Below are 25,581 nucleotides of genomic sequence, written 5' to 3' on the forward strand. Positions count from 1 at the left end.
TTACCTCAGGGGATGAAATATATACAGTCCCTGACAAAAATCTTGTCGCTTATCCATTTTGTAGAAACAATTGCTAATAACCTGACTTTTAATTATTCCATTGTTTTCAGAAATGGCTCATATGAAAGCTAAGACCCTCCCAAATGATGTTGAATTTACAAAAATATATTTGTTTCACTGAAAAACGATATATAATTTAATGAAGACATAAGGGTCAAATTTTGGCAAGACAAAGGTTTTGTCGCCTACAGAAAGTAGTGTGAAAATTGAAAAAAAAAAAAAGTACTTCAAATACAAAAATATGTTACATAAGCGAATTAAGTACTGGTGCTGTGAGATCCAAATTTAATATGTTTTATGACTTCCATGGGCCTGAAGGACTGCATCCATGCGGTTCGGCAAGGATTCATACAATTTATTGATGAAGCCATCAGGAACATCAAAGAAAGCAGTCTTGCATGCCTCCCAGAGTTCATCAACATTCTTGGGTTTCGTCTTCCATGCTTCCTCTTTCATCCTGTTCATGTCTGGTGACTGGTCTGGCCAGTCCTGGAGGATCTTGATGTTCTTTGCCTTGAGGAACTTTGAGGTAGAGATTGAAGTAGGCGATGGAGCACCATCCCGCTGCAGAATTTGTCCCTTTTTTTGTTAGGAATGTAAGAGGCAGCTAAGATTTGTTGAAATTTCAGACTATTTATGTTGCCTTCCACCCTGCAGATCTCTCGCACACCCCCATACTGCATGTAATCCCAGACCATGATTTTGCCACCACCAAACTTCACTGTTTTCTGAGTGAATCTCAGATCCATGCGGGCTCCAGTAGGTCTCCTGCAATATTTGCGGTGACTGTGGTGTAATTCAATGTAATATTCATCTGAAAAATCTACCTTTTGCCACAAAACAGTGAAGTTCATTTAAAAAAAAATTTTCTTTTAAAACAGCAAAACCCTAACTGGAGCCAAGAGTACGCGAGAGCATAATAAAAGACGCCATGATTTTAATGAGATAGTATCGCCTACTTACCTTGTTTCGATCCAAAAACTCCATGTAGCATGTATCATCGAGTGTCAAGACATAGATGTGAATGGCCACAGCCGGATTTTTGTTGTCATTTGTTTAAAAATTTTAAAATATGCGAGTGAATAATTTTTTAAAGTGTTTTTTTTTTTTTTTTTTAACTAAAGATTAGACATCAATTAATGATTCTAAGCTAAAAATGACAGATATTTCGAATAATAAATACAAATGCTTACCTTCTTTTCATGGCTAGGTTGAAACAAAAATGGTTGCGCGACATCTGTAAACGGGGGTTTCCAGGGTAAAACGGACACATTAAAAATAGTTCGGGGGCTTATTACGCCATGAATTTGCTATGGCAGCTTATAGACGTATTGTTCTATTGAACACAACAGTTTTTTTTGGCCTAAAATACAGCAGTTTATTTTAAAGAGAGGTGCAAGGGCAGAAACTGCTTTTCAGCCTTGTCTTTGTTTTCCGCCTTATATATACAATATATATACAGTCACTGCTGGACTGGCCATCGGGCATACCGGGCATTTGCCCGGTGGGCCGATGGCGATTTTGGGCCGGTCCTGAATTTTTTTTTTTTTTACCTAACGGCATTAATCACATTGGTACACAAAACTGGTAGATCGGCCCATCAGTCAAGATTGGTTATGGGCTGGACCAATTACAAACGAGGGCCGATGCCCCCTCCCTCTTGATCAGAGGTATCAGATATACATTAATCAGACATAGAGAGAGAGGAGATAAACAAAATGGATAACTACAAGAAAAGGAAAGGAGGCGCGGAAAAAATTAGAGATAGAAAGAGACAAGCCCTTCATGCGGATGCCGCTAAATGTGTTAAAAGAACACAGATGTTTGCCGGTGGCGGAGCTTCCTCTTCAGCGACAGCAGCAACCGCAGGTTACGATGGCGGGGGTGGCCGTCAGGTGGATGAGGGGAAGGGGAGGCAGGAGGAGAGACCCGCGGCCGCCGGCGGTCCGAGTGGAGGGGAATCTGAACTTCAGGTAAGAAGTGTTGAACTGCAGTCTATCTGGTTCAGATATGAATTAAGCGTGGGTGTAGTTTATTTTCATTGCGCTCGCTAACTCTTAACACCGCCAGTAGTTATAATTAGGCCGTTAAGCAATGTAGCTAGCTGTGCATGCAAACTAACATGATGGGGTTTCTCTAATGCTGGACGGTTTCTATTATGCTATTCTAGTTGTAATTATGTTAGTGCTTAAGTAACTTTATTTTATTAATTTAGTTAAGTATTATCTCTATTTGTTAGGTAGTTAAAAACTTTATAAGGTCGAGCGGACGCGCCGGCGCGTCCGAGCACATAACTTTTTTTTTGTAAGACAACACAGGCAAGATCTAGCCTAGTAGTTTCCATTCAAACTTCTGTCAAAAGTGCGAAATCTCAACTATATGACAGTTTATGAGTGGTCTCAATTGGCAAAGTTAAACCATATTTATGATAAGTCGATCACTCCATTTGGAAGGCTGCCGTGGTCACATTTTGATATTCATCTCATCTCTGTTCCTCTGTCCTTTTTTCAGGATCCCATCATGTTCTATGTTTGTTCAGGAGGTTCACTTGACCATGCAGACTTTTGGATTCCTCTAAGTAAGTACTGTATAGAGTACATGATTCAACTGAGTAAAAATACCAGCACTGTGATCATCAGAGCAAGTCCATCAGGTGACATTCTTTTTCACCTCTGTCTCCTTTCACTTTGAAGGTTCCCATGTTTGAGGAAGCATTTGGTGTTGCTGTGCAAAGTGTTGCTGCAGTGGAGGTTCAAGGTTACTGTTTATTGATATGGTAAGTACATTAGTCTGTGAAAATATCACTTAATTACTTCTGCTAAGTTGGTTTGTTTGTGTACGGTACAATTCAAAAAGTTATGGACGGATCTTAATGAAATTTTCAGGAAATGTCCACTCTGGGACAAGGAAGAGATGATTCAATTTAGATTTAGAGGTGATCCGGATCACTGTCTTGATCCAGGATTTTTTTTGAAGGATTCTTTATCATTGCAGGATAGGGCGATTTTCAGCATATGTGTATGCAACTCCAAGAAAATTGCCCAGATTGCTTGTAAAAAAAAAAAAAAAAAAAAATACAGGACATGGCGATGGTAGTTGCTATGAAATGACACATTATGATTTGAATTCTGCCAATATTCTGGGTACTGTGATCCAGTACATGAGAAAAATAGGGGCTTATCACATTTTTTTTGACAGTGAGGTAACAGATGAGGGTACAGACATCCAAACAGGTCTGTGCTCTGTGTTTTTATAGTTACAGTCTGTAATTTACACATTTTAATATTCATCTCAACTCTGTGCCCTATTTTTCAGGATCCCATCATACTTTGTTCATTGTTTGTTCAGGAGTTTGCCCTAAGTAAGTACTATATGGAGTATATGATGCAACTATTTTCCCAGATTTTTTCTAGAAACCAGTACTGTGATCATACAAGTCCATAAAGTGTTATTCTTTATCACTTATCTTCCTCTGTCTCCTTTCACTTTTTAAAGGTCTCCGTGTTTGAGGGCCTATTCTGTGGATATATTTATTTGCACTTTTATTGATGCAGTAAATAAATAGTCTATGAAAAAATCATTAAATCTGTCATTTATTCATTTTAATATATTCATCAATGATCATGTCTCACCTCTATTCCGTATTAATCCCTGTCCTAATTTCAGGATCCCATCATACGTTGTACATTGTTCAGGAGGTTAACTAGTCCATGCAGCCTTTTGATATCCGCTAAGTACTGTATAGAATATTGGAACTGGAAGGATGGTGTATGTTTAAGTTTATGTTTAAGTATATATACACCAACAAGACAGCGTGAAAGCATTGTCACAAGAAAGTTTGTTTTCATTCATAGGCTTAATTGTCTTTCCATCAATACCTGGTGGGCCGGTCTCGGCTCAAAATGCCCGGGCCGATTTTTTGTCCCAGTCCAGCCCTGTATACAGTGTATCACAAAAGTGAGTACACCCCTCGCATTTCTGCAGATATTTAAGTATATCTTTTCATGGGACAACACTGACAAAATGACACTTTGACACAATGAAAAGTAGTCTGTGTGCAGCTTATATAATAGAGTTCATTTATTTTCCCTGCAAACAGTTTGCTGAAGACATGTCAACAAAGCATATGGATTACTGGAACCTTGTCCTATAGTCTGATGAGATGGGCGGGCTTTCTTGTGTACCATCTTCAGAAGAGGCTTCCTCCTGGAGTGACAGCCATGCACACCAACTTGATGTAGAGTGCGGCGTATGGTCTGAGCACTAACAGGCTCACCCCCCACCTCTTCAATCTCTGCAGCAATGCTGACAGCACTCCTGTAACAGGCCATATGATATTTTGGAGGGAAAATGACAAGCAGTACTCAATTTGAACATTTAAGGATGTACGTAATTTCTAAGGGGTGTACTCACTTTTGTTGCCAGGGGTTTAGATATTAATGGCTATAATTTAGTCATTTTGAGGGGAAAATAAATTAACTCTTATATAAACTGCACAAAGACTACTTTTCATTGTGTCAAAGTGTCATTTTGTCAGTGTTGTGCCATGAAAAGATATACTTAAATATCTGCAGAAATGCGAGGGGTGTACTCACTTTTGTGATCAACTGTAGCTCCTTATTTATGTGATATCGATGAGTTTTGCTTTTGGACAAATATTGGTGTGGAAAAATGATGATGAGGATGTGCATGGTGGAAGTCATGGACTGTTATTTGTCTCATTTGTGTCAGAAGTGCAATTTCTGCTGACTGGGCTTCCTTCCTGACGCCACAAGTTGCTGACTGCCGTAAATCTCATCTCACTCACACACAATCTAACAGGACATCCTCTGGAACACAAGTGCTCACAACAGGAGATTTGCTTTTTAACTCATTGGCGGCGAAAGACAACCAACCCATTTCAACTGAAAGGGAAAATATTTATTTTGTCTTTATATACAGTGGGTACGGAAAGCATTCAGACCCCTTAAAATGTTTCCATCTCTGCGTCATTGCAGCCATTTGCCAAAATCAAGAGTTCATTTTATTTGTCATTAATGTACATTCATCACCTCATCTTGACAGAAAATAACGGAACTGTAGACATTTTTGCAATTTTATTAAAGAAGAAAAACTCACATGCTGTCCATTTCTTCAGATCCTCCTTGAGATGCTTCTGCTCCTTTGTTGGAGTCCATCTGTGTTTAAATAAAATGACCGGACTTAAGTGGGAAAGGCACACACCTGTCTAGATAAGACTTGCCAGCTCATAGTGCAAGTCAGAGCAAATGAGAATCATGAGGTCGAAGGAACTGCCCAAGGAACTCAGAGGCAAATTTGTGGCAAGGCACAGATCTGGCGAAGGGTTCAAAAGAATTTCTGCAGCAGAACAGTGGCCACCGTAATCCTCAAATGGAAAAGTTTGGGACGATTATAACTCTTCTTAAACCTGGCCGTCCAACCAAACTGAGCAATCGTGGGTGAAGAGCCTTGGTGAGAGAGGTAAAATAAATAAATAAATAAATAAAATAAAATAGAACCCATGGCTGAGCTCAAGAGATGCAGTTGGGAGATGGCAGAAAGTTCCACACTGCAAAAACACCTCCTTAAAACTACTTAAATTCCCTTTTTTCCCAGTGTAAATCTACAAATAACAAAAATTATCTGCCGTTGTGTCAAGTTACGAGCCGCTAAAGAGACATCAACAGACAATAGATTTAAAACATCTGGTGCACACCAGATAGTTTATAATGCGCACCATATACTATCTGGTGTGCATGAGAAACAATCTGTTGCGCACCAGAACCAATATGGTGTGCAAAAGCTATTTGGTCCCAGAAAAGTATCTGGTGTGCACCAGAAAGTTCCCTTTTATAGTCAAGACAGATGGAAGCGATGAACGTGCATCATGCGTTTCTCGTGCGCACCAGATAGTATGTGGTGCGCTTTTGAAACTATCTGGTGCGCACCAAATAGTATGTGGTGTGCACTAGAAACTATCTAGTGTGCACAAGTATCTGTTGCGCACCAGATAGTATGTGGTGTGCACTAGAAACTATCTGGCGTGCACTAGAAACTATCTGATGCGCACGAGAAACAATCTGGTGCGCACAAGAAAGTATGTGGTGCGCACTAGAAACTATCTGCTGTGCACTAGAAACTAACTGGTGCGCACCAGAAGGCATGTGGTGCACACTTGAAACGATCTGCTGCGCACCAGACAGTATGTGGTGTGCACTAGAAGCTATCTGGTGCGCACCAGATAATATGTGGTGTGCACTAGAAACTATTTAGTGCACATGAGAAACAATCCTGTGCGCACTAGGAACTAACAGGTGTGCACCAGACGCTATGTGGTGAGCACTTGAAACTATCTGATGTGCACCAGATTGAATGTGATGTGATTTAGAAACTATTTTTTTTATAGTCAAGGTTTTTATATTGAAAATATATATTTTGATTGAAGCAAATTTTGAGGGATGGATTGAATAATAAAGATCCAAATCTACCTCTATTTTGTTCCGCCCGCTTCTTGGAATTGTCAGCATTTCGGCCTTTCCTGCCTGGAAAGCTTTTGCACATGTGTGTGCGTGTGCGCGCGCCGGCGAGAAAGTGAACGGGTTAGAAAGCTGAGATTGGTGGCCACACCAGGCGCTCACTCGCTTATCCCTCATCAACGGAGCATCATCTCAGCGCAGCGGCAGTAGCGGAAGAGGAACCATCAGAAGCAGGTACTTTTCTCCCTTCCAAAATTGTGTTTGCTGCAGAAAACGGATTCAAGGATCAGCTAATGAACGGACAACTTTTTTTGATAGTGGACGGATAGTTTCCAAACACTTCCAAAAAAAACCAACAACAACAAAACGTAAAATTTGAATCCCATTTACATTCTATTGACTGTTAAAACGTATTGAATAAAGTTTTTTTTTTTTTTTAAATTGAGAAATTAACTTTTAATTAAAAAGATTATTTTTAATTCACATTTTTTATACTAACCAACAAGGGAAAATGTTTTTCTTTTATTGATTTATTCTTTTAAACGCATATTATTTTAATTTCATTTTTAAACGGTTCTTTTTTAATTATAGGCTTTTTAATTGAAACCCACAAAAAAGTAAACATTGTCCTTTTCTTTCAAATGATACCTGTATGTATTTTTCATATTTATTAATTTACATTTTTGAATTACAAAATAAGAGCAAATCATAAAATATTTTTTGAGAAAAAAATCATTTAAATAAAATACCAAAAAGGGAAATATTCTATGCTCTATTTAAGAAAAGGTGGGGAAAAGACGAAATATTATTCCTACTACATTTTTTGCAAGTCTATTTTTCATTTTCAATTTTATTTACATAATCTAATGTAAATGGCCAAAAATCAACAGGAAGTGACCCAAAATGAGCAGGGAGTGACCCAAAAAAGGAGGACCCTGAAATGAATAAAAATTAAAAGCAGGTGACCCGATGGCAAGAGGAAGTGACCTCAAGTGGCCCAAAATGAATGGGAAGTGACCGAAATACCCACAAATAAACAGGAAATGGGAGAAGGCCAAAAAACAACAACAAAGTGACCCAGAAATTCTGACCCAGAATTCAATAGTAAGTGAATGCTTCATAATGAGCAGGAAGTTACCGAAAAAGTAGGAAATGACCCAGAAATGAGCAAAAGTCAAAAGCAGGTGACCCGATCTCAAGAGGAAGTGAACCCTAAATATCCCAAAATTTGACCCGGAACTACCCGAAAATCAACAAGAAGTGAGAGAAGTCAACAAAAAAACAGGAAGTTACCCAGAAGTTCCTCAAAGTCAAGAGTAACTGAATGCCCCAAAATCAACAGGAAGTGAGAAAAAATACAGAAAGTGACCCAGTAATGAGCAAAATCCAGTCAAAATGAATCGGATGTCTAGTGTCGTCAATTGGCAGTCAGTGAGCTAACAGAGACCTTACCTTACCTTACCTTACCTTACCTTACCCTCCCCTCCCCTCCCCTACCTTACTTCACCCTACCTTACCTTACCTTACCTTCCTTACCCTACCTTAACCTACCTTACCTAACTTTACCTTACCCTATCCCCCTCTACCCTACCTTACGTTTGCCTTACCCACCTTACCTTACCCTACGTTAGTCTAAGCTACCTTACCTTACCCTACCCCACTCTACTTTACCTTACCCACCTTACCTTACCTTACTTCACCCTACTTTACCTTAGCCTACCTTCCTTACCCTACCCTACCTTACCCTACCCTCCCCTTACCGACCTTACCTTACCTTATCCTACCCTACCCTACCCTACCCTACCCTACCCTACCCTACCCTACCCTACCCTACCCTACCCTACCCTACCCTACCCTACCCTACCCTACCCTACCTTACCTTTTCGATGTATTGTCACACACTAATGAATACTTTTCCATACTTCCTAACTCATCGCAACTGCGTGTGTTTGGCAGCAGCTTTGCGGGTCCCCGAAATGAGCAACTTGTCAGGCAACGCGACGCCTTGGTTCGTGTCGGAGTGCACCCTCCGGCTGGACGCCGAGTGGCGGCGCATCTGCCTCTTCCTGCTCTACCTCTTCGTGTTCTCGGCCGGGCTGCTGGAGAACCTGCTGGTGCTGTGGGTCAACTGGCGACGGCGGCGCTCGGCCAGCGGCGTCCTCTTCTGCGTGCTCAACGTCAGCCTGTCCGACCTGATGGTGATGGGCGTTCTGCCCTTCTTCATGCTGGAGGTGACGGTGGAGCGCGTGTGGCTGTGGGGGCGCTTCCTCTGCAAGCTGAGCAGCCTGGTCTATGGCGTCAACTTCTACAGCAGCTCTTTCTTCCTGGCCGCCGCCACGCTGGAACGCTACCTTGCGCTGTCGTCCCGACCCGCGCTCTTCCGAGGCCGGCGCCGCTGGGCCCTCTGCGCCGGCCTCTGGCTCTCCTCGCTCTTGCTGGCCCTTGTGGAGAACATCCACGTGGATCTGTTGGAGTGGGACGAGCCGGGCTGCTACATGCTCCCCGAGGGCAACTACGTGGAGTGGTTCGTCTCGGTGGCCTTCCTCTGCCTCATCTTTCAGTTCCTGGGGCCCGCATCGATCATCGTGGTCTGCAACACGCTGATGGCCCGCGCCTTGCGGACGGCAGCGCCGCAGGAGCAGCGTCGTGACCGGCGGGACGTCTTGCTTCTGCACGTTTACTCGTTGGTCTTCCTGGCCTGCTGGCTGCCCTACCACCTGATCATGACCCTAATGATCATTGCCGACCTGGCGCCCCACGTCTTCAGCTGCAACGTAGTGGAGTTTGTTTACTTCTCCTTCAGCGTGGTGCAGAGCTTCTCCCTCTTTCACTGCGTGGCCAATCCCATCCTCTACAACTTCCTCAGTAAGAGCTTCCGCGACAACCTGGTCAACGCCCTGGTCAGCCATCTGCCCGTCGCTGGGGCCGGTGCCGGGGAGGCAGCCCTGCCCCAGCGTAAGTTGAGTAACGGCAGCACCGTGCAGTCCGACGCCGGGCAGTGATTGTCTGATCCGTTCCCCTTGGGAGGTACGGTGGCTGATAAGTGAAAAAATGTATAAGGCCACATCAAAAGAATTATAAAGTTGCAGACAATGTACACAAGGAAAACATTTAATCATATCCATAAATAACATGAAAATAAAATTACACAGCTATAGTGGTCAATGGCAACCAATGAGTTTAATTTGGGGGCATTTCTGGGTCACTTCCTGTTGATTTTGGGGCATTTCTGGGTCACTTCCTGTTGATTTTTGGTTACAGAACAGGAAGTGACCCGAGATTTGTTTCAAATGAATAGGTAGTGACTCAAACAATAACTCTAACAACTGTAAATGCCATAAAATGAACAGAAAGTTACCTACCTGTAAATGCCATAAAAACTGGAAAGACTGGCTTCGACTGCTCTGGTTTCCAATAAACGAACGTTCATGTGCGCAGGTCTTAATGCACAATTCTGATTTTTTGTGATATACAGTGGTACCTCTACATATGAAGTTAAACATATGAAATTAATTTGCTTTGCTATAAAAGTTTACAATCATCGGCAGCGCAACGATGCGACACCAAATGGGATTTTACAGATCACGCCAGTACAAATCTCCGGCGGAAGTCAACCATTGCCATTATAAACGTATTTATCATAAAAAAAACTTAACTGGGCAGGCGCTCTGGAAACAAATCACAGGCAGGAGTACCGTAGTATTCTGTGCAAATTGTCAATTTCAACACACACTAATTGTGAAGAAATACTCCTCTGTTTTAATTTTGAATTTCCTTTTATTAACATAGATGACGGAAATCTGAGGCATCGGAAACACAGCTACTTAAATTATAATACTATCATTCAACCAAACAAACAAATGCAGAACAATTACAAGACTAATACAATATACTGCATCGCTGTGTACACATATAACCCAATATACAACAGAAGACACATGATCGACATTAACAGGAGATAAACTTACAGAAAGGTGTGTTGAGCCACGTCTATTAGAACTACTTATTGTGGTCTGTGACTGCCTGAACTCTTGCCAAACCGTCAACCCAGTAGATGGCAGTGATGCCCCATGATACAAGGGGTAAACTGCCAACAAGAAGAACTACTCCTTCTCTCCCTACTAGTAGGAGCCACGTCAATGCAGGCTGGTGCTGCCCCCCAGCGGCCGGAGCGATTCTGTACAAATTGATCCTGTGAAAAATTATAAGAACCGGACATTTTCATGAATTCATTAAACCTGGGCAAACGACGAGGACACGGCATGAAACAATGACTTGTCCGGGCAAACGAGGACGTTTGGTCACCCTACCCAAGAGCCGCGTTCAAGCTAGGCGCTAATTCCTATTCCAATTTGGTGGACTTGACAGTTCAGACCGCAGCCACATTCTGGAAAAATGAGGCCCTGATCAGATTTTAACCACATACAAAAGTGACCTAGATCAGATTTGAAATGGTCCACTTTTATGCGACTTTTACCGTTCAGACCGTCAAATTAATGCCTCACTCTAGTCGGAAAAACACAAAAAAAGTAGACCTGCAGTATGAACCTAGCCTAAGTGGATTGGGCGTCTAGCTCACAGAGACACTACTTTAGTGGAAGGTTTTGGTAGCAACTTGTTGGTTCCTTTTTGTTTGTTAACCAGTGACACCTTTTTAAAACAATGATCAGAGGTGGGTAGAGTAGCAAAAACTCAAAACTCAAGTAAGAATAGTGTTTCTTTAAAATAATATTACTTAAGTAATAGAAAAATTAGTCATCCAAAAAATGTACTTAAGTTCAAGTGTTTGGTGAAAATAATACTCAAGTAATGAGTAACACTGTGAGTAACTGCTTATAATTTTGTGGATTTTTTTTTTCTGAGCACAAAGTTATCTATATGAACTGTTGTTATCATGATACTGTACAATAACCCATTACATAACCACATTAAGCCAAAGAAATGCAAAAAAAAAAAAAAAAAAAATCATTGAATTCCGACGACAGAAAAAAAAAATACATAAATGAAGCATTATTCGTCCAAAGATCATGACTGCCCTCTGGTGGAGAAAATAGTTCCTAGTTTAAATAGTTTAGAGTTCCTTCATTACTCTTTTAAAATTAAAAGGTTCATATCTCTGGTTTTCCGTGGTCATTCGGTGCCAAATTAAAACCTGGGAGAGAGGTTAAAGTCAGCGCTTTCGAATCATGTTAAGGGCAGCGCTCTATATCAAATACTTCATTTTTTACGGTGCTTTAAAGACACCACATGATTGACCAGGCTGGCGTGAAGATAGAACGGCATGCTTGCCTCTGATTGGTATAATGGCATCAAGGGCGTAGGTTTGCATCGGGACAGTACGGACATAACACTACCATCTTTTCAGGATACTCAAATTGTCCCCACCAACTTTTAAGCAACCTTATTTGCATTATATAATGACTTCTGTTATATAGGTGATTTAGATCGATTCATTGTCTTCCCATATGTTGTAAGGATAGAACTGACCCTACCATTATTAAGTGAATTACAGTACTTTTATTATGTTCAGACTTTTACATTGACCCCGTTTCACTGGCTGAATGTGCCAGTCCTTTTTCCCCCTGAAACGCATGTTTGATTGGCTTGAAACACACATGCATTTACAGCCCGACAGAAATACAACGTGCCGCCTCCACCACCAGCAGCCACTGTAATTAATGTAAAGAGACGTCAATGTTGTGGAGGTGGGCAACACACCACTCATTTTGCAATTGATTTTCCGACCTGCATCAGCGTTACCATAACATTTATTCGTGCGACTTTCTCAAACTCTCCTCCTGTATGTTTTCGTTAAAGGGGAACTTTGAAGTAAGGTTGGCCAACCATGTTTTTGAATAATATCAATGGCTAAACAATTATAAGCATATTTTCATTTTTTTTTTTTAACGCAACCCTTCCAGATTCTTTGTTTAACCCATAGCAACGCCCTTGACAACGAAAATGCTTTTCTTCGGCAATCTTCGGAAATCTTCGGAAATTACGTCACACCTAGACGTGCGAGGGAAGTCCACCATAGAACAGTATTGTTTGTTACATTGCTTCTCGGTAAGATGCCACAGCGGTGTGTGGCGATGTTTTGTTCTCGCTCAAACGAAAAGTTGTATGAGTGGCCAACGGATAGCAGGGCACGTAAATGGACATCTTTCGTTTGCACGAAGCGAATGAATTTCACGCCATCATCGAGTAGTGTTCTCTGCTGCAAACACTTCGAAGATGCCTGCTTCCTTAACCGGTCTGCTTATGATCAAGGATTTGCCAAAAAGTAAGTGTGATTTTTGGATAGATGACTGATGACTTTGTCAAAGCATAGCTGCCTACTGTTGTGGAATTGAACAGTATAAGCTATGAGAGCCGCTGACAGGTGACAGCTGAAAAATAGCGTGTTGGTTTAGCGTAGCCATTGAGTCAATCTCGCAGCGAATCAGCGAGTGAATCATGGGAAATGTAGTCTCGGGACAACACTGAAGTGGTGCTTTGTAATCTGTTCGCTTGTGTGAAAAAACTACATTTCCTCACGCCATTAGACGCCAATTCCTGCAGAGAGCTGTGCCGAGCTGTGTTCTAACTTTTCCATAAGAACTGCTCCATGTGTTAATAAAGAGACAAGGTTGTCAGCGCGTCGTGTGTTCGATACATTTGTAAACAAAAAGCTCATAACAAGACACTATGCACAATCTGTTTAAGAGACGCTGGAGTGGGAGGCGAGGAGGAGATCGGCGAGAAGCAAAACTTCGCGGTCGAATGTGGCGGCAGTCCGCTATTATTTTGTTTTCTTATTGTTGCCACAATAAAGTGGAGAAAGCCATCGAAGACTCATCTCCTTCTTTCCCCCCAATGTTTTTATAGTATTATTTTATATGCACGAGAGCTGCCGGATCTGCCAAAATGAACATGAAGTCTGATTATTATTTTTTTTAACAATGTCATCAGATAGACAAAAACATGCCTGCATTTTCAAATCATAAAAATAATAACAGCCTATATCTTACCAATGTTGTAATCTCGATGGGTCTTGTATCCATTCCATGTCAGGTAGTCTAGGTACACTGTTTGCATTCTGATTAGCGTCTGGCTAATACATGTTAGATCCAACATAAAATTCCAAGCTCTTCTTCTTCCTCCAACTCTTCAAAAACTTGGATCTCCTCCCTTGCGCTCGGTCTATCGCTTATATCGCTGTTTGAATCATTGTTTGAAGGGCTTTGTTTGGCGGCCGTATGTATGGAGCTGCCAACGCTGTTCCCGGTGTGACGTATCACTTCCGGGTTCGTCCCCTTTCAGGCTCGAACTTCGGAAACGCGATTATTTTGTCAAATATACAACATATAAATTATGTTTTCATGCTTTATTTGGTGGACAATGTTTAATTACTTTACTTGTGACCCTATTTGGCATGTGAAGAAATTAGTTCACACTACAGCTTTAACGTTAAACTGTTAGAAATGTAGTGAACCAAGGTCTCCCCAATTTTGATTTTTATTTTATTCATGTGGTCTTAAAGCTGCCCAAATTAAGGAGCTTTCATTTTTTGTTGCGTTTGGCTGTGACAAAAGCAGTAGTGTTTTACATGAAGGAGGCTCCATTTTTATTTATTTTTGTTATTCCCTGACTAGGAAGTTTTTTTCATCATATTTAATTCATCTAGACAGACAATTTTGAGTGGTATAAGGCAAATGTTTATTTTTTTGGATTCCTGAATACTTAAGAGATGATTAACAAGTTTGTATTTCTTGTGTATGTGTTCTAATATTGCAATTTAAATGTAAATAAAATCCAGACATTCATTCTGGAAGCTTTCGTAATGTTTCTTTAGTAGTGTTTGAAAACATAGATTTGAATCGAACGGTGCATCTCCTGAACCAATACACATGCACAGCAAAAAAACCCTCTTTAAAATTGTTTTAAAAAAAACAAACAAAACTTTAAATTCCCTTGTTTTCAGTGTAAATCTACAAAAAAATAAATAAAATTAAATGAAATTAAAGTGAAATTATCTGCCAATGCTTCAAGTAAATTTTACCCAGACTTCTTGAAATAGAAAAATAGCTAGCTGACAATAAGCTCAATAGACTTATTTTAAGCAAAATGTTTGTATACGTAATAAAAAAAAACTAAAAATAAAAAAAAATACAGGTTTGTCAGAAATGTTTTTAATTCAAGAACAGATACTGTTCAAAACATTATTTGAAAGAATTTTTTCTTGAGTTAGGTGAAAAACGACCAACTTTTAGTAGGAAGGAATATTAATTTAAAGTAAGTGGAAGAATCTGATGATTTCATCTGTTAACTAGCCTTTAACACTCAAAACAAAATGGAGAAAATGATTTGACTAGATTTAAGAAAAATGATCAGATGAAGATGTTATAAATTTGCAGTGTGAAAGTTTGTATAAGTCAATGCAGATTTATTTTGCATTAATCATTTAGCCGATCAATTAATTAGGTTCATATTATTGAGAAATGTAGCCCTGACACCCATACACTCAATCTGGTCATATGAATGTGCCATCCCTAGAAAAAAAGCGTACATGCAGGTTATGCTGTTATACTGTCCCTACCAATATTGACACCAAACCTACGCCCTTGAATGAAGTCATGTGATCATTGTTGCGACGTATCATTGGTGAAATCGGTAGTGCTACCCCGGTAATACACCAGGCACATCTCTACTCTTGGCATCGCTGGGAAAAAAAAAATCTAATATGTAAGATAAAAGAGGAAAAATGCAATGACTTTTGTGTAGCAGAGTAAGAGTAGCGTTTTTTTTCTTCACAAATCTACTCTGTATAAGTAAAAAGTATAGCTAAATGTAAAGTAAATGTAACCGAGTACATGTAATGCGTTACTACCCACCTCTGACGATGATGGATTCTTGGCAGGAGCATATCAATAACCTTTTGGGATACAAAGAATCACGATATATCACCATTTCGATATTTTGTCACACCCTTATTATGAGATCATTGTTAACATGAGCCTTGTATTGCAAATCATATCGTATCGTAAGGTACCCAGTGGTTCCTAGCTAAAAAAAAAATGTTAAAAACTTTTTTTGTTTGCTGTTCTTCTGCGTGATTGGAATTTGCCGCGGTGGCCAGTTTAAAGGATAACACAAACCGGATGAGCCGCTGTCCGGACAATGTAAGGAAGAGGCCACCGTCCGACAGCGACCTTTACGAGGGGTGCAGAACTCCCCCTTTCATCGAAAAAACAAATATGGTTTAGTCAGCACCGACCCGCTGGATCATCATCGGATGTAGTCAGGCGTCGGGAAGAATTCCACACGTGACCAGGCAACTTTTCCACTATGTTTTTGCTAAAGTCATTTACATAGTCATGTGAAAAAATGAGGACACTCCATGAAATATTCAGTTTTTCATTAGAAATGTTCACATATCGATGTCTGATCTTGTTTTTCTTTATTTCTGGAAAAGAAAGTGATTGAATTGCAGGTAAACAACAAATATTAACATTGTTTTACTCATTAAACCAAATTAATCAACAAAAATGCATATTCTAACTGAGGAAAAAGTTAGGACACCCTACCAACTATGAGCTAGTGTTTTCCCTTTTGGCTGAAAAAACTTCAGTGAGATGCTTTTTGTAGCCAGTCGGTCTGAACAAAGTTTGCCCCTCTCCTCAACACAGAATGCTTTCAGCTGTGAGATGTTTGAGGGGTTTCTTGCATGTAAAGCCCGTTTCAACTCACTCCACAGCATCTCAATGGGATTAAGATCTGAGCTTTGACTCGGCCATTCCAGGACCATTTCAGCCAGTCCTTTGTGGATTTATAGGTACGTTTTGGGTCGTTGTCATGTTGCAGGGTCCAGTTTCGTTTCAGCTTTAATTTTTTCACAGATGATCGCACATGTTCTTCAAGCACCCTCTGATACACGATAGAATTCATGGTGGACTCTATCATGGTGAGCTGGCCAGGTCACGCTACAGCAAAGCCTCCCTAAACCATGACACTTCCACCTCCATGCTTCACAGTTGGTACAAGGTTCTTTTCCTGGAATGCTGTATTGGGTTTACAGCAAACATGTCCTCTGTTCTGGTGTCCAAATAATTAAATTTTAGATTCATCTGTCCAAAGAATATTATTCCAGAAGTGCCTACATTCACTCTGGCAAACCTCAGTCTGGCCTTCATGTTCTTCTTGGCGAGCAAAGGTTTCCACTTTGCACACCTCTCATGAAGGTCAAACTTGTGAAGTCTCTTTCTGATTGTAGAGGCATGCACTTTCACATCAACAGTTGCAAGAGCCTGCTGCAGGTCCTGTGATGACATTTTAGGGTTTTTAGACACTTCTTTTAACATCTTGCGGTCTGCTCTCAGGGTGAACTTGGTTGGATGGCCAGACCTGTGCATTTTGGCAGTTTGTTTTGAATGTCCTCCACTTGTAGATTAGTTTACGGACAGTGGAATGGCTGATTTTACATTCTCTTTAGATCTTTGGAAATCCCTGACCAGAGTCACAAGCGTTTACAATCTTCTTTCTACAGGCCTCAAACAGCTCCTCTGATCTCACCGTGGTGTTTTCTCTCACTTTAGCAGTCAGAGGCACACCAAACTAAATGTGAGGTTTAAATAAGACAAGCCTCCTTCAAAACACTGGGTAATGATTTTCTCATCATATGCACCTCATTTGATACCCCTGTGTATTATTATTGTGTTATTTTAGCCATTTTAAGTGGGATTGAGTGTGGGGGTGTCCTCAACAGAAATTGCATTTATTTAAAATAACATCTTTTTTTTCCATTTTAATTTTAAATAGTTGTATTGAATCTCTCAAGATTGTTAAAATTGATATTAAATATCCATACAACGAAATATGTTAGAAGACACACAGGCTTCCATAGGGTGTCCTAATTTTTTCAAATGACTGTACGTCATGGAAAACGACCTCAAATCTGTCAAAGGCCACATTGGGTTTCTCCGTGATTTCGGTTAACTTGTACAGGGTGAACCACCAAAAAAAAAAAAAAAAAAACTTTTAACAATCCAGTAAACCCTGTATTAGCTTTTATTTAATCACGAGATGAGCTCATTCCTTGCTTTAAAACACATTGGGAGTGCTTTCACAGAGCATTCATAGCCTGTCTTTTGTGTGAATATTTGCAGGTCACATCTTGTTCATTTTAGGCTATTTACCATTTACTTCCTGTTGATTTGATGCAGTTGTGCGGGAAGTGGGGTGCTGAGGGCGCTGCAGCATCCCCTGGTGTTGGGGAGGGAAAAAGTGTTTTGGTAGATTTTATTTTTTGTGTGTTTAAAATAAATAAATAAATAAAACATATTGAATAGACAGTACTGTACTTACATATGACACATACCTGTCAACCCGAGGCCGTTGGCAATCTTACAAATAGTGACGAATGCCCTTACAAATTGGTGACTAATCTTACGTTTTATATGGCGTGACATATGAAACAAAAATAAAACTATTTTTAAAACAATATGAATTTTTTGGTAATATTGTCACATATGATGCGGTTGGTGTTACCTTTCATGTTTGTTTTTTTCCTAAAAAAAAAAAAAACAAAACATAGTAACCTTTGCTATGTTTGGAAGTCATTTAATGTTGTGAATCAACCATTAAAGTTGTTAAATTGCTCCCGTTTTTGCATTAGTTCCCTTCTGTCTACTTTCGACATGTGAAAGTTTAAAATTGTTTCATCATTTAAAGATAGATTCAAGTCAAGATTTTGCCGATTTAGGAGCATTTTAGATAAAAAGTTAGGTTCGCTAGGAAGGTTCACTATAACATAGCCTTTCTGAGAAGTCTACTGCTTTAAGATGGCGGCTGTTTACTAATGCCGCCGAGTCTGTCATTTTGCATCTAGTTTTATATGCATGTGATATCTAGCCTAGCATTAAGGAAATATTGGAGCCACCTAGCCTAACCTCCTTCCCACTCCCACGCTTCTCTTTCTTTTTTTTTTTTTCATAACCTGCATGCACACTTTTGCTGGGGACGGGACATTCTCAATCATCAATGCATAATAAATCTGTATTGACTTATACTAACCTTTATGTGTATTGGTTCAGCCTACAACATTCAATTCAAACCTTTGTTTTCAAAAATTACGAGAATACGAATAGAGAAGCATTTTGAAAACTTCCAGAAAAAAAATCATGATTTTATGATCAAATTTAAATTGTTTGTTTAAATTATTTGAACATAAATTATATTTGCAAACACAATAAATACAAACTTGTTAATCATCTCTTAACTCTCCAGGCATGCAAAAAAAAAAAAAAAAAACCATTTGTCTTAAGACCACTAAACATTGTCTAAAAAAAGAAATTAAATATAACTGAAAATTTATCAGGGAATAACAAAATAAATAAATAAATAATGGAGCCGTTCTTCAGGTAAAATACTACTGCTTTTTTCCACAAGCACATCCAAACTCAACAAAAAAAAAGAAAGCTCCTGTGGGCTCACATAAATAAAAGTAATATTCGGGAGAAGGGGGTAAAACTCAGTTCACCACATTTCTCACAGTTTAATTAACGTTAACAGTAGAAAACACATAAAGGATGTTTTGCAGGTAAGCAAGTTCACACCGTTTAATGTTCTGATAGGTCTGATGCAGGTCAGACTTTTAGTGGCAAAATTAGTGGTGTGTTCCCCACTGCCACAACATTGACATCTTTTTACATTTCATACAGTGGCTGCTATTGGCAGAAAAAAAAAACCTTCTAAAACCCTAATATCTAATGTTTGTTTGTACTGTATGTCTGGGGGGAAATGCGAAACGTCCTACACAATACTCAGCATGCTTGCGCAAGCATTCGCATAAGAGCTGAAACGTAACGTTAGCCCTGCGAAGGGCTAGGTTTCTATTAGTTATGACCACTGTCGATGCGTGGCTAATGTGTCTTACATACAGGCTTCATTTAATCTGTGAAAACAGCGCTGTAGAGTGATGAGGGTGTAAAATAAAAACTTAACAGCGCTAACTGTCAATTTTAGCTCAGTAGTCATTGCTGGATAAAACACCAAGTAGCACTGGTCCCTAATGTGCTCCGACTTACAGTTTCGACTAACTTAAAACTTAACTAGAACTTAAAATAGCGTGACACAAATGGAAATTCAATTGAAACACGTGGGAAAAACACCTAACTTTTAAGTGATGTGTGTTATCAAGCGTAATGGCATTTTTAGGTAAGAAAATAAATAAATGTATATATATATATTATATATATATATATATATATATATATATATATATATATATATATATATATATATATATATATATATTTTTTTAAATTTTATTTTATTTTATTTTATATCTGAGTTGCAATTGTTGGCTGTTTTCAACAATGTAAAGCAAAAATAAAGACATTGATTGACTGAAAATGGTTCAATATTAGATGAAATGTCTTGTTTTCTCATGTATATTTATTAGTGCTCTTCACCTAAAAATATGTATGTTTTATCCGATTACTCGATTAATCGATAGAATTTTCAGTCGATTACTCGATTACTAAAACATTCGATAGCACATCGTTTAAAAGCGGCGAGTACTCACTAGTTTTGTTTTTACTGAGGTTTTTTTTTTATTAACTTTTCATTGCCTCAAAAATACTTTTTTGAATTACCCTCTCATACTTTTAACCATTATTTTTTGTTGTTGTTGTAGCTTTAAAGCAGTTAGTCACGTAGCGTATTTAAACTGTCCTAATTTGATATAACTACATTTAAATATTTTCTTAAGGCATTTATTTAGTACGTTCTGCCTGTATGCATCTAAACAAAACAAGTTGAGAGCGCACGGTAGTACTTTGGGTGTCAAATTCGCCTCATGTAAATGGTGTTATACTTATATAACGCTTTTCCACCTTTCAAGGCGCTCAAAGCGCTTTACACTATCTCGCCATCCACCTACTGGTGACACAGCACCAGGAGCAACATGGGGTTCAGTATCTTCCTCAAGGACACTTAGTCGGGCGGAGAATTGAACCCACAACCTCTGGGTTGGGGGACAACTACTCTACCACTGAGCCACGCCACCCCACCAAGTAGACGTTTCCCCGATGTAGCACATTTTGGCAGCACGTTCAGCAAGTAAAAAGAAGTACATGTAAGTCTGAACATAATGAAAATAATTCACCTAATAATGGTGTTGTCAATTACAGCAATTGACCTATGTAACTGAAGTCATTATATAACGCAAATAAGGCTGCTTTAAAGTTGGTGAGGACAATTTGAGCATCCTGAGAAGTTGCTATTGTTTTGTCCCTACTGTCCCTATGCAAACCTACGCCCTTGCATGGCGTCATTCCCAGACAAACCTTCATCATGCCAGGAGCTCACAGTCTAAATTTGCCTCTCGACAACTGATGACTTCGGTTGGAGCTTGGTAATAGGTGTGATCTGTAAAATCCCGTTTGGTGTTGCATCGTTGCGCTGCCGATGATCGTCAACTTTTATAGCAATGTCTGATTTTGCCTTGGCTACAGGCAGGGGTGCCGTATAGGGGTGAAAAGTGATACTGATTCTAAGGGCCCATGCCCTGATTGGGGCCCACAAAGAAAATTTGAACATTAGGTAATCGTTTGCAAATTAAAGTATTAATAATTAATAATTTTAATATGAATAAAACGAAGGGTTTCTTTTTCTTATTTGGTTTTTGACAAAAAGTAAACACCCAGAGAGCCAATGTATTGCCAATCCCCCCCAACCCCCGTATTTTCATTAAATGGTTTGGTCCGGCCTTCCTTCGATCAGACCGAGAGCAGCGGTGCGCATTAACACCTATTAATGACTCGGAGTGCGCGGAGCGCGGTACTGCAAAAATGTTTTCCAAAAAAAAAAAAATCGGGTTTTCAAAAGAGGAAAGAAAAGAAAGCAAAACCGGAGATGGGTAGAAAAGGCCAACGGATGTGACAAAGTACTTCACAAAGGAAGGTTGGTGTCTTGTGTCAGTGTAGTGCTGAAAATTAACCTGTTATCTTAGCTCTGAAACATCAATTGAATTTAGTTTGTTAACAAGGGACCTCGCTTCGGAGCTGTAGCCTATTGTGGAGATCGCGAGTTTCCAGATGAGGCTAAGCCTATTAAATAATGAAATACTGTAATTGTTTGCTAGCTAGTGTTTGCTCCACTTTTAGCTTAATCAGCACAGAGGGCAAACCCTTAGCAATCTCTTCAGACTAAAACAGTTGTATACTCTAATGTATACTGTAGTATACTTAAGTTAAAACAAAACATTTATTCTAAGTCATTCATTATGGTATTTGCTTTGAGAATATTTCTAATAAACATATATTTAGATTGTAAAAGATGGCCTTCAGTACATTTCTTATAGATGATATCAGTCTATTCATTATTGCTCTATACGCTGTACAGTGGGGCAAATAAGTATTTAGTCAACCACTAATTGTGCAAGTTCTCCCACTTGAAAATATTAGAGAGGCCTGTAATTGTCAACATGGGTAAACCTGAACCATGAGAGACAGAATTGTGGGGGAAAAAAAACAGAAAATCACATTGTTTGATTTTTAAAGAATTTATTTGCAAATCATGGTGGAAAATAAGTATTTGGTCAATACCAAAAGTTTACAGTTGTGGTCAAAAGTTTACATACGCTTGTGAAGAACATAACGTCATGGCTCTCTTGAGTTTCCAGTTATTTCTACAACTCAGATTTTTCTCTGATAGAGCGATTGGAACAGATACTTCTTTGTCACAAAAACATTCATGAAGTTTGGTTCTTTTATGACTTTATTATGGGTGAACAGAAAAAAGTGATCAAATCTGCTGGGTCAAAAATATACATACAACAGCGCTAATATTTGGTAACATGTCCCTTGGCCATTTTCACTTCAATTAGGTGCTTTTGGTAGCAATCCACAAGCTTCTGGTTGAATCTTTGACCACTCTTCTTGACAGAATTGGTGCAGTTCAGTTAAATTTGATGGCTTTCTGACATGGACTTGTTTCTTCAGCATTGTCCACATGTTTTCAATGGGGTTTAAGTCAGGACTTTGGGAATGCCATTCGAAAACCTTAAATCTAGCCTGATTTAGCCATTCCATTACCACTTTTGATGTGTGTTTGGGGTCATTGTCCTGTTGGATACACCCAACTGCGCCCAAGACCCAATCTTCGGGCTGATGACTTTAGGTTATCTTGAAGAATTTGAAGGTAATCCTCCTTCTTCATTATCCCATTTATTCTCTGTAAAGCACCAGTTCCATTGGCAGCAAAACAGCCCCACAGCATAATACTATCACCACCGTGCTTGACGGTAGGCATGGTGTACTTGGGGTTAAAGGCTTCACCTTTTCTCCTCCAAACATATTGCTGGGCATTGTGGCCAAACAGCTCGATTTTTGTTTCGTCTGACCACAGAACTTTCCTCCAGAAGGTCTTATCTTTGTCCATGTGATCAGCAGCAAACTTCAGTCGAGCCTTAAGGTGCCGCTTTTGGAGCAAGGGCTTCCTTCTTGCACGGCAGCCTTTCAGTCCAAGGAGATGCAAAACACGCTTGACTGTGGACACTGACACCTGTGTTCCAGCAGCTTCTAATTCTTGGCAGATCTGCTTTTTGGTGATTCTCGGTTGAAGCTTCACCCTCCTGACCAATTTTCTCTCAGCAGCAGGTGATAGCTTGCGTTTTCTTCCTGATCGTGGCAGTGACAAAACAGTGCCATGCACTTTATACTTACAAACAATTGTTTGCACTGTTGCTCTTGGGACCTGCAGCTGCTTTGACATGGCTCCAAGTGACTTTCCTGACTTGTTCAAGTCAATGATTTGCTTTTTCAGATCCATGTATGTATATTTTTGACCCAGCAGATTTGATCACTTTTTCTGTTCACCCATAATAAAGTCATAAAAGCACCAAACTTCATGAATGTTTTTTGTGACAAAGAAGTATCTGTTCCAATCACTCTATCGGAGAAAAATCAGAGTTGTAGAAATAAGTGGAAACTCAAGAGAGCCATGACATTATGTTCTTCACAAGTGTATGTAAACTTTTGACCACAACTGTATCTCAATACTTTGTTATGTACCCTCTGTTGGCAATAACGGAGGCCAAACGTTTTCTGTAACTGTTCACAAGCTTTTCACACACTGTTGCTGGTATTTTGGCCCATTCCTCCATGCAGATCTCCTCTAGAGCAGTGATGTTTTGGGGCTGTCGTTGGGCAACACGGACTTTCAACTCCCTCTTCACCCCGTGGCGTCAAAATGATAACAAGAATAATGAGCAAAAATCACAGAACCACCCGGGGGGACATAGTGAATGACCTACAGAGAGCAGGGACAACAGTAACAAAGGCTACTATCAGTAACACAATGTGCCGCCAGGGACTCTAATCCTACATTGCCAGACGTGTCCCCCTGCTGAAGAAAGTACACGTCCAGGCCCGTCTGCGGTTCGCTAGAGAGCATTTGGATGATCCAGAAGAGGACTGGAAGAATGTGTTATGGTCAGATGAAACCAAAATAGAACTTTTTGGAAGAAACACAGGTTCTTGTGTTTGGAGGAAAAAGAATACTGAATTGCACCATACCAACTGTGAAGCATGGGGGTGGAAACATCATGCTTTGGGCTGTTTTTCTGCAAAGGGACCAGGACGACTGATCTGTGTAAAGGATGAATGGAGCCATGTATGGAAAAATTTTGAGTGAAAATCGCCTTCCATCAGCAAGGGCATTGAAGATGAGGTGTGGCTTGGTCTTTCAGCATGACAATGATCCCAAACACACAGCCAGGGCAACAAAGGAGTGGCTTCGTAACAAGGATTTCAAGGTCCTGGAGTGGCCTAGCCAGTCTCCAGATCTCAACCCCATAGAAAATCTGTGGAGGGAGTTTAAAGTCCGTGTTGCCCAACGACAGCCCCAAAACATCACTGCTCTAGAGGAGATCTGTATGGAGGAATGGGCCAAAATACCAGCAACAGTGTGTGAAAAGCTTGTGAAAAGTTACAGAAAATGTTTGGCCTCCGTTATTGCCAACAAAGGGTACATAACAAAGTATTGAGATGAACTTTTGATATTGGCCAAATACTTATTTTCCACCATGATTTGCAAATAAATTCTTTAAAAATCAAACAATGTGATTTTTGGGATTTTTTCCCCACATTCTGTCTCTCATGGTTGAGGTTTAGCCATGTTGACAATTACAGGCCTCCCTAATATTTTCAAGTGGGAGAACTTGCACAATTAGTGGTTGACTAAATACTTATTTGCCCCACTGTATGTTTACATAAATATACAGTATTTTCATCTTAAATTAATGCAGAAAATGCACAAATTAGTGTGTAAAGATTCACCAGAATGCAGGAAATTACATAGTTGATACTCTAAATGTGCGTGTGTCCCCCGGCACTGGTGGTGGGGCCCAAAGTGATATCTTTTCATGGGGCCCAAAATCCCTGGCAGCGCCCCTGGCTACAGGTGCTCGCTAATAGGGTAGTTGTCAGTGAGCTAAGCCGTGCTAGGCATTATGGGAAATGTAGTTTTGAACTGCTGCTTTTGGAATCTTGCTTGTTGAATTGTTTGTGAGTTTATTTCGGTTATTGTTTGCGTGCAATCTAGAACATTGAATGAGGATAATAATAGAGTGGGAATAACAATTTGTCAACGACAATTGTATTGATAGAAATTTCTAAAAATGTTTAGTTGTCACATAGCCTACTGAGTGTGTGTATTGACTGGACTGCACTTCCATGGGTCTGAATTATAGTCATAAAATATTTATCTATTAGTTTTTGAACAACTTCTGTGTAATGATGACCTTGCTGACTGATTATATGGAGGTAGATTTCTGTCTTTATTATTCAATCAAATAAAAAAATTCGAATCAAAGAAAAAAAGTATAAATAAAACTGAATTTTCCGATCGAGACGGAGGAGGCACTTTTTTTGGCGGGAAATCAAAATATGGCCACCCTGTATTTACCATGCCCCAAAGTGCTTTACATTAGCACACAATTACCTTTTCACACACACCAATGGGGCTGCTGCAATACAAGACACTGCCAACCCATTTGGGGGGC

General features: G+C 39.7%; 1 protein-coding gene across 2 annotated transcripts; it reads left to right on the top strand.

Annotated features, from left to right (window-relative positions):
- Positions 1 to 6,655: 6,655 nt before the first annotated feature.
- On the top strand, positions 6,656 to 19,729 carry gpr182 (G protein-coupled receptor 182). Of its 2 annotated transcripts, none has more exons than XM_057830498.1 (2): positions 6,656 to 6,770; positions 8,493 to 19,729. In XM_057830498.1, exon 2 carries the CDS (start codon positions 8,513 to 8,515, stop codon positions 9,536 to 9,538), a length of 1,026 nt encoding a protein of 341 aa, XP_057686481.1. In that variant the 5' UTR covers positions 6,656 to 6,770; positions 8,493 to 8,512; the 3' UTR covers positions 9,539 to 19,729. The 2 variants fall into 2 exon arrangements, with proteins under 2 accessions (XP_057686481.1, XP_057686482.1); XM_057830499.1 differs by having other exon boundaries at positions 6,713 to 6,770; positions 8,496 to 19,729.
- Positions 19,730 to 25,581: the final 5,852 nt, after the last annotated feature.

The sequence above is a fragment of the Corythoichthys intestinalis genome, chromosome 2 (assembly GCF_030265065.1).
Source record: "Corythoichthys intestinalis isolate RoL2023-P3 chromosome 2, ASM3026506v1, whole genome shotgun sequence".
In the NCBI taxonomy this organism is placed as follows: domain Eukaryota; kingdom Metazoa; phylum Chordata; class Actinopteri; order Syngnathiformes; family Syngnathidae; genus Corythoichthys; species Corythoichthys intestinalis.

Bases quoted from the DNA above. Each gene is read 5' to 3' on its own strand.
- gpr182 (XM_057830498.1), top strand. From the start codon at position 8,513: ATGAGCAACTTGTCAGGCAACGCGACGCCTTGGTTCGTGTCGGAGTGC.